This window comes from Idiotropiscis lumnitzeri, chromosome 6, assembly GCF_059441095.1.
Source record: "Idiotropiscis lumnitzeri isolate Australia: NSW breed Sydney's pygmy pipehorse chromosome 6, RoL_Ilum_1.0, whole genome shotgun sequence".
NCBI classification, from domain to species: domain Eukaryota; kingdom Metazoa; phylum Chordata; class Actinopteri; order Syngnathiformes; family Syngnathidae; genus Idiotropiscis; species Idiotropiscis lumnitzeri.
Genome location: NC_142396.1, coordinates 20,472,216 through 20,482,542, shown reverse-complemented (window position 1 = coordinate 20,482,542; position 10,327 = coordinate 20,472,216). Strand labels below are relative to the sequence as shown.

General features: G+C 42.7%; 1 protein-coding gene across 2 annotated transcripts in view; it reads left to right on the top strand.

The window, feature by feature from the left end:
* Positions 1-9,737: 9,737 nt before the first annotated feature.
* Positions 9,738-10,327, top strand: part of galnt18a (UDP-N-acetyl-alpha-D-galactosamine:polypeptide N-acetylgalactosaminyltransferase 18a) — a 285,922-nt gene continuing 285,332 nt past the window's right edge. For both annotated transcript variants that reach the window (XM_088299048.1, XM_088299047.1), the window contains exon 1: positions 9,738-10,236. In XM_088299048.1, the coding sequence (XP_088155174.1) occupies positions 9,993-10,236 (244 nt within the window). In that variant the 5' untranslated portion in view covers positions 9,738-9,992. The remainder of the gene's footprint in view (positions 10,237-10,327) is intronic.

Sequence of the window (10,327 nt, the reverse complement as noted above, 5' to 3'; positions counted from 1 at the left end):
CTACAGTAAATACATTTTGGAGGCGTGAGCACCGCTTCTGCCGTGGCGGGAGCACGTGGACCTGGAAGAGTTATAATAATATATACTGTGTATAATAATCGTTTTTTTATGATTATGCTAATATTGTAATTGTTGAGTGTAATAGTTGCACATCCTTATCAAGAGAGTCACCGAACACACCGGCCGGCACTGTACACCATCGTGAATGTGGGATGGCTTGTGCAACGGGAATATTGCAAATACAGTAATACCCCGGTTATTGCGGTTAATGGGGACCGAGACCACCCGCGAAAACTGAAAATCCGCGAAGTAGCGGCGCACCTTCAAAAAAAAAAAGAAATTTAAAAAAAATAAAATAAAATACTTATATATACTTCGCACCTATATATATATATATATATATATATATATATATATATATATATATATATATATATATATATATATATATAGGTGTGAAGTAGTGGCGCACCTTCAAAAATGCTTAAAAAAAATAAAAAAAATATATATATATATATATATATATATATATATATATATACGGGTAGAGAGAGAGAGAGTGAAATTCATGTTATAACAAAAAAAAAATATTATATTTTTATTCCCCAGCCATTATTTTTGTATTTATTCAATTACCTCTTTTTGTACTTATTTATTTACTTCGACTTTTACCTGCTGGTACGCCGTCCGGTGTGCCCTGTGAAGTGAAAGGTGGCATTTTTCATTTATTTATTTATTCATTCATAACTGACAGCCTCGCGCTCCCCTCATGCCCGGGCTTAACTACCACGCACGCCGGCCGGTCTCCTCCGGAGCTCTCGCACGGAGCAAAATGTCGCCCCGCTAGTGCCCGGGCGGAGGCTGTTCCTCTTCGGCTTAACTGCCACGCACGCCAGCCGGTCTCCTCCGGAGCTCTCGCACAGAGCGAAATGTTGCCCCGCTAGTGCCCGGGCGGAAGTTGTTCCTCTTCGGCTTAACTGCCACGCACGCCGGCCTCCTCCGGAGCTCTGGTACGGTCCGAACCGCGCGAAACGTCGCCCCAAATCGTGTCCGGGGGAACGTGCTCTTCTTCGTCCACTCTCCTCTTCGGCGCACGCCGGCCGTCTAACCGCTCCAGCGCCCCCTCGTGCCGCTCGGCGAAACTACAATGTCCCCAAATATTTTTTAGACCCGCGAAGCACTGAAGCCGCGAAAGGTGAACCGCGAAGTAGCGGGGTATTACTGTATTTTAACACGGTAATAGACTGCAAGGAAATGTTTTAAACAATTTATATTTATTGATGTTTACTGCACACTGTGTTTTCACCAACCATTCTCTCCATGAAAAAAATCATTGGTCTCCAAATCTTTTCTAATTCTTTTGTCTTTCACTAAGGACAAATTGAATCCTCTCCAGGTGGAGGATATCAGTCAGTAGTATCCAAACTTTGCAGGTCGCTGTAACTCTCCCCTTCCAAATCAACAGAATGCGTTTCTTTGCACACTCAACGCCATACAGCACAGAAGATGGAATTGTGCATTCTGTATCGCATAGCAGCTAGTGTTAACTGGACTCTAAAAACTTTTGAATACAAAGAATATATTGAACCCCAAAATTCTTCCAGTTTAGGGCAAAATACAGAACTTCAGTATGTGATAAATCTGCACCTTGGTAACATTTTTAAACACTGGAGACATTTCTTGGATGATTCTATGTCGCTTTTGCTTAGAATAATGGAACCTGTGCGAATTTTAAAGTCGCTCAAACAATGTCTGCCATTGAGGGTACAGTTGTTGAAATATTTCAGGCCCTAATCCTAGATGTCTTCAGCTCTTACAGTTCCTAATTCTTTCTCCCAGTCCCTCTTCATGCCATCCATATTAATTTCCCCAAATTCTTGCAATTGAAATGTGTTTCTGTTATACAGCCTCCGAGACAGTGCTATTATTCTAACAATTTGCTTTTCCGTGGTGTCTTATTTTGCACGTTGCTTAGTTGAGTGGGCTGAAAAACATCTGTTGTTTTGCAACAGTATAAACAATAATTAGATACAGTCTCCAAAAGTCCATAAAAACCATAAATATGCTTGGAATTTCTTCAAAATTTATTTTGTTGCAAGTGTCTAGCAAACTTCACAATTAGGAAATTGATGGAAGGTGTGACAGAAAAGGCTCTCAGAAGTTTTTTAAATTATTTGTTTCTTTTTTTTAGGCGTAGATTTTAAAAATGAAGTCATGAGATGACAGTTTGGTGGCCAATCCATACCAAGGAGACAGCAATTAAACGTTGGAATCTGAATTACGTTTATTGGATGTATGTAAAACACCACACTAGGAATTTGTCTCCGGCAGTATGAGCTACACTAGTATGACAGTAACAGGCAACTACAATAAACAAAGACATAAAATATATGTATAGGAAATCTTTCTGTAATGTTGGGGTCCCCGTTGTGCACCCAATGACAGCTGTGCAACAATTTGGACAGTCATACAGTCAGCAGAGATAAAGTGGTTCAATACTTACAATACTACAGTTGTGCAGATGATGCAGATAATCGTTGCACCATTCATTAAGTGACCAGTAGCAGTATATGTAATGCAACTTTGGGTGTGCAATTATGCAGAAAGTCCTTCAGTGCGTAAAAGTGTCTAGTGCTGTGGAATATTTGAGCAGGCTGAAACGTTACGAACATTCTTTCATAACTGCATCTATTGATAGAAGATCTTGAATGCAAAAAATGTGTGGACTAAAATTATTATTCTATGCTTTTTTTTCCATCACCCTTGATGTGGGTGTAACCTGTTTCTTGTGTGATATGTGCAGCCCTGGTGAGTATTTGATGCTGTTGACGATATAACTGCAGGATCAGTTGAGTGTCCATGACACGTTTCCCTTGGGGACAATTATGTACATAAAAGGAAATGGAAAAAAAAGTAGAAACATGATTAACGACTGCTGTTCAGGGCGGCACGGTGGACGATTGGTTAGCACGATGGCCCCACACTGCGGAGGTGACGGGTTCAAATCCGACAACGGCCTTCCTGTGTGGAGTTTGCCTGTTCTCCCTGTGCCTGTGTGGGTTTCCTCCAGGTACTCCGTTTTCCTCCCACATTCCAAAAACATGCATGGCAGGTTGATTGGACACTCTAAATTGCCCCGAGTTATGAGTGTGAGTGCGGATTGTTGTTCGTCTTTGTGTGCCCTGCGATTGGCTGGCAACGAGTTCAGGGTGTACCCCGCCTACTGCCCGAAGATAGCTGGGATAGGCTCCAGCACCCACTGCAATACTTGTGCAGAGCAGCAGTACAGGCAATGAATGGAAGGACTGCTGTTCACGTACATTTAGAGCTGAAGCTACGTGCGGAGATAATGTTCCACAGGTGTTGGAAAACATTTGCATTATGCCACTACTGAGTTTGAGTCAAATGTTTAGGGTGTTAATGGGAAAGGGAAAAAGCTTTTTTTTTTTGTTTTGGTGGGCATTGTTTGATAGCGCCTACCTGAGGAAATTAGACTGGTGGCGATACGCTGCAATCACAATCACAACTTCCTCCTGCTCAGCCTTGTTCCTCACAACATCTCAGGTGAAGAACCAGCTGAGGAAGATGAAGGGGAGGAAGACAGCTGGTCCAGATGGGATTAGTTCCCAACTCCTCAAATCCTGTGCAGACCAGCTGTGTGGAATCGTCCACCAAATGTTCAACTAGAGCCTGAAGCTGGACTGAGTCCTCCAGCTGTGGAAAACATCCTGCCTGGTCCCGATGGCGAAGGCCCCCCATCCGAAGGAGCTCAACAGCTTCAGACCAGTGATGTCTCATCTGATGAAGATCCTGGAGAGATTGGTCCTCGTCCATCTGCGCCCCCTGGTGAGCTCCTCAATGGACCCACTCCAGTTCGCATACCAGGCTGGCATCAGTGTGGATGATGCCATCATCTACCTCCTCCACACTTCTCTCTCCCACCTGGAGAAGGCAGGAAACACTGTGAGGATCATGTTCTTTGATTTCTCCAGTGCTTTCAACACCATCCAGCGCACCTTATTGGGAGACAAGATGGAGCAGGCAGGAGTGGCCCACCACCTCATCACATGGATCCATGACTACCTCACAAACCGGCCATAGTTCATGAGAACACAGGACTGAGTGTCTGACGTGCTTCTCTGCAGTACGGGGGCGCAGAGAGGAACTGTTTTGGCTCCCTTCCTGTTCACCCTCTACACCTCGGACTACATATAAAATTCCCCCACCTGTCACCTGCAAAAGTTCTCTGATGACTCTGCGATTGACGACCTCATCACTGACGGAGACGATCGGGAGTACAGAGAACTGACACAGGGTTTTGTGGACCGGTGTCAACAGAACTGCCTCCAAATCAATGCTGGGAAATCCAAAGAGCTGGTGGTGGTTTTTGGCAGGTGTCAGCACTCTCCATTGGCACCAGTGAATATCCAGTGAACAGACGTTGGGAGAGTCACTATTTACAACTACCTGGGTGTTCATCTGAACGATAAACTGAACTAGAGTGACAACACAGATGCTCTCTATAGGAAGGGTCAGAGCAGACTCTTCCTACTCAGGAGGCTGAGGTCCTTTGGGATTCGGGGGACACTCCTCAAGAACTTCTCTGACTCGGTCATCGATCCTGGGCAGGAGGCATTTCGGGCTGGGACAAAGAAGGCTGGACAAACTAGTGGGGAGGGACAGTTCTGTCCTATACTGCTCCCTGGACCCTGTGGACTCAGTGGTGGACAGGAGGATGATGGAGAACCTGTCATCAATGGTGGACAAACCGGGCCACCCCCTCCAGGACACTCTTACAGCCCTCCATAGTTCCTTCAGTGATAGACTTTTCCACTCTCGCTGTGTAAAGGAGAGATTTTGAAGATAAGACTGTTTGAAGAGGATATGACCTCACACAGCTACAGGGATTTGTTGAAGATCTATGTGAAGACCGGAGCCAGCTGGTCAGCGCATACTTTAAAGCAGGTGGGCGTCGCCCCATCCACCCCTGCAGCCTTAATGGTCCAGGGCAGGGGCAGAGTCTGTGGTGTTAATGAGGTAGTTGGTTGTGAGGAGTGTAGGTGTCCTTTTCAAATCTACAGTTGAACATCCGTAGATTGTCAACCAGTCTCTTATTGTTCGCTGCTTGGAGGGGGGTTGTATCCTGAAGTTTTTAACTGTTTTCAGGCCATTTCATGTGAACATAGAATTGTGAGCAGTAAACTGTTTATTCAGCCTTTAGCTTCTCTTTACTTTGTTAATTTCCTCTGTGATTCCAAACATTTTTGTAGTGCCAGCTTCGCTTCATCAGTTCATCTTTGTACAGTTTTTACAACCACTTTTGCACGTTTGGGTCTGTGCCTGTATACTGGGATTAGGTTTATCAAAGAGTGATCAAACAATCCCAACGCTGCATGGGCAACACACGAGTATTGGGGAGCATTGGTCGAGAGTGTTACCTTCTCTGGTGTTCAATCAATGTCCTGTTTGTATCCGGGTAGTTCATGTTTAATTGACCTCTATTAACATCACCCAGGATAATGAAGGGTGATTATGGGTGCTATAGCTCAAATTTGTTTACTTGGTCAGCCAGCGTTTGTAGGGGTGAGTTTACATTAGCTTGTGGTGGGATGTAAACACCGGTGAGCACAAAGGATGAGAACTCATTTGGTAAGTAAAATGGCTGACATTTTAGAAATGGTGGACTCCAAGTGTTGACCATTTCTTGTTGCTGTAGAAGCATATTCCGCAATTTTTTGATACTTTGTTCCTCTTCTGTAGCATTAATATTAGCACTCTTATTCTAATGCCCATGTGAGCCAAGATGTTCCCACTTTGAGCCTGTGCTAACAGGGCGCAATCAAAGTTTTGTGTTAAGCCTCAAGTTTTAACCTTTTGCCAATTTGAGCAATCTCATCTGATGCTCATCCAATTATCCCTCAAGAACTGAGAACATGTGTTATAGAAAGATAAAATCTTAACCTCTTTTAAACTGTCCCCTGACGCTGCCTTCTGAATAACACATGACAGACCATTCTAACCCAAATCAAAGTAGCGGGTGAAAAACACCGGCAGAAGATTGAAAGCAGTTTAGAGCGGATAGCCGTAAAATTCAGCGGAGCATCTATTGCATTATTTAAAACGAGGGCAAGTGTGCTCAATCTGCAAGTAGGTTTTTAGCCACAAATGTGTTCGGAACATATGCGTAAAGCTGTGGAGGCGCAGATCAAAGGCAATTTTCAAATTCCATCAATCGTTTTCTTTGAAGCGTTTTGCCATTAGGGTTGCTCTCACCTGCAACATACCAGCTGACGAGCTGTGCGGGAGCTCTCATTTTTGCGCAAGGTTACATGTGACTCTACACGTTTGCTTATAGAAACTCATGGAGGCAGCCAACTTATGCAGCTTGTTATGAATGCAAAAGGAAACTTATTATGCTACTACAATTATTTGTAGATGCTCTCACTCCCATTTCTATGCTGCATGATGCCAGGAAAAACAAAAGGCTGGATAGGATTTGCTTCTGCCTCAAGGTTGGATTGGAAGCTATTTTCTATCCAAATGATATTGAAAGCAAATGTTTTATCTAGCAAATGGCTTGCCAAGCACTGGTCTTATTGGCCCATGCATTCTAATTTATTCTCAGCAGGGTTAAGAGGTACTTGTTCTCTAATATAACATCCAAAGGAAGCTTTTATAGATTTCATCCCATCCCCACCCCCATTTGTTGTCGGTGCCTACAGTCATCTCGGAAATAATAATTGCTCTAGAAACAAAATGTGAGGTTCTGTGTCTCATGAGTACTCATCAGGGGCGAAGCCAGAACTTTTTTTAGTGGTAGGGCCGCGGCGACATGACGACTCACTCAGCGGTGGCCATAAGATGCCATCCAGGCACATTGTTAACCTTTCAGCTGAGAAACTGAAGTGTGCATCAAAGCATGATTCATTATGGGGAATTACGTCATTGAAGACATATGAAGCTTTTCGGATTAGAGAATTGGTTCATGTATCGACACAATAAACACAAATAAACAACAAGAGCGAGTCTGAAAAAACAATTACAAATATTTTTCTATATTGCCATGCAATGTATTTCTTATGCAACTCTGTTACTAGTAGTACCGTATTTCATAATTTTCTACTAGATGTAGAGGCTTCTTTAATATTCCACGTCCAAGCGTTTTTGGAGTTATTACCTCATTTTTTAGAATATATATTTTCCTCTCTCAGGTTATCAAATTGTTTGATTTAGAAGTGCAGTGAGGCCTCACAGAACCCAAGAACCCAGCAAAATAGTTTATTCTGAGTGTATTTTTTTTTATTTTAAATTATTTAAATAAATTACAATACATTACAAAAATAATTGACAATCCCCTTCAGTGCGGCAAAAGTGAATATATGTAGGGGTGGGTACCAAATCCGGTACTAAACTGTCCCGAGGGGTGAATTTTTAAAAACTGGAGTATAATAAGATCCACCTTTTATGATTAATGCATATTCACCTGAAGCAGAAGTCCATGTAATTCCGAACGATTCACATATTTTTAGAAATTCTTTTTAGGGATTGTCCCCGGCATAAAAAAAAAACAAAAAAAAAAACTGAAAATCACATGTTGCTGTTATTATGCCAGTCATGGGCGGTCAAGGCCTTCAAGGCCTTTCTGCTGGCCTAACTTAATCAAGAAATCATGATCTTCTTCACATTGATGTCATATTATATCCTAGTGTTGAATTTTTAGGCTTATCCAATCAGAATTCAGCTAGCTCGTTTTGCCAGGCAGATCACGCACTATTTGTGGTCAACAGACACAATCGTGTGGGCGTCTGTTCTGTATGAATGTGGGGGTTACAGTTGATAGACAGTTGTGATAGCCAATTAGATCATGAGTTGACGACATTAAGGCCTTCTCCGTCAAGTTAATTGAAATACATTTGTTCAGCGAGTTTATAACATGTTAACTATGAAAACTCAGACTTGATTGCCGAACGGTGAACGCGGGCTTCCAACTGGCGTTGCTGCGAAAGATAACTTGAAGTCACTCATCCTGATGTTGGGAGCTGAAATTACAGCTGGGCCACAGTGTCACAAATATGGAGGACTGAAAGTGACAAAATTAAATAAATAAATACACAATGAAATGTTTAATTAAAATTGTCATTAATTAATTAGATGTTTCATTAATTGATTAAATATGGAATAAAACAATGTGCCATTAATTAATTAAATTACCAATGATTATGTGTAAAAAAAATTTACATATTGATTTCTGTATTTAATTAGTTTTTTCATGGTCCCGCGTTGCAGTGTTTCATGAATTAATTTTATCTGTCAAACTCGCCCATCAAAGTTTGGTGGGTAGGTCCTAACACCTGATTGTTTGGGCTGCTCATCAAGTCAAGGCAAGTCAATTTCAGAATAATGGATTGATGCCAATCGAGTGTCTGGTTAAATTAATCCGATACACTGAGTGACGCTATTCACCTCTACATTGGTTTGAATACTCAGGCAAAACAATTAAATACAAGCCCCGACCGCTCAATCAAGGGAGTGCATGAAAGCCCCCCCATCATCGTCACCGCCATGTTTGCATTAGCCAAAGCAACGGCTTAGAAAGATTTGAGTTTAGCCCCGCCCAATAACTAACGAACGCCATTGCACGGAATAGTAAATATATATAAAATATAAGATACACCAGAGAAATTTGCAGTGAACAAATCACCAACCAGCCTTGCTAGTGTCCGACGCTTGGCGCCCTCTAGAGGTGTCTTTCGGTCCTGCAAAAGCACAAGGAGGACGCTGGCAATACTAATGACCAGTTTACGGCCTTCAAAACGAAGGTGCGAATTGGCGATGCATTGGATTCCATTGCTCACCCTCGAGGAACACGAAAGTTCCTCTATGTCTGTCACTGAGTTTTGAATTTTTACTCTGCGAACTGAATGTGTGCATAAGCAGTATTGCATTTTTAGTGAGGTGCACTTTTTTTTTGAGGAATTAAAAACGCATTTTACAGTCTTAAATTCATTTTAAAGTTTATTGGGATACAGTTCCTAACCACAAAAATAATCCAGATTGAAAAAATCTGATTCAAATTAAACAATAAAAATACAATTTCTGGAATTCAAATTCAGTTTTTCCAGTTCAATAATTCAGTTTTCAATTCAAATAATCAAGTTAAGCAATTCATGTTCAAATCAACAATATTCAGATTCAGTTTCTAGTGGCACAAATAACCGCCCATTGTCTTCAAAGGTGTTTCAATCATAATCGGCACCAAGCATATTTTTTCACCTTGTCTGTTTTTTGAAAAAATCACTGTAGCTTACTGTTATTGCTGCCATGATGACACAAATGCAATAAGGGTCATTCTTGGCTATTAGTGACTATTCAGTGTGTGTGGGGGCCGGAAGGACAGATGTTTTTTTTTTTTTTAAACATATCAATGACATGTTTCACCTTCAGGAAATTATATTCATAGTAAACTCAAGCACTCTAAGAAATGTGTTAGATAATTTACACTCTTTAATAGAATCTTCAAAAAAACAACCACAGAATGCCTCCCCCATTGAAATTAGCCATTGTTGCAAAACATGAGAAGCGTTTTCAAGAGAACTTCAATTGAGCGTTTCCAATGTTTACGTGCACGCACTTGAGCATCCTCCTGTTGACCACCCCCTTCACCTCCTTTTACCTTGTGCTCCAGCTGTGCCCGCCCCCTCCCCTCCTATTGGAGTGGAGGATTACAGAGGGATCGTCAGACGGCTTTGCAACGGCTTGACTTGCTGGCTGCTCAGCTACCCATGAGCACTCTCTCGTTAGTGCCATCGTAGAAATTCGTTCCAATGTGTAATGTCGCTCGATCTGCCTAGGCAAAATTTAAATATGCCTGGTACGGGACTTGCAAAAGCAGTGGAGTACTTGTGACTCTTCATCTCTGCGTCTTTCGCCTGCGCGCATCGGACACAGGACGGAGAGGAATTGTAGGAGCCCACCGAGGCAGGGATGTCGCGATGCTGTGCACCAGGAGGACTAAAACTTTGGTGTCGACATGCGTGATACTGAGCGGCATGACCAACATCGTGTGTCTCCTCTACGTGGGCTGGATCACCAACTTCGTGGCGAACAGCGGTCCTAAAGTTGCGGAGACGGGCGGCGAGGCGGAGAGAAAGTTGGAGGAGGACAGCAAAGGAGAGACCCTGAGGATTATAGAGAGGCTGGACAAGCTGGAGAGCGTCGTCAACGAGCACATCAAAGGTCAGCACATGCAGCCCGGGGATGTTGTGCTCACAGTCTGAGTTCATTATCGAGCACAATCCAAGTGCCCCCCCCAGCAGCATCACACACG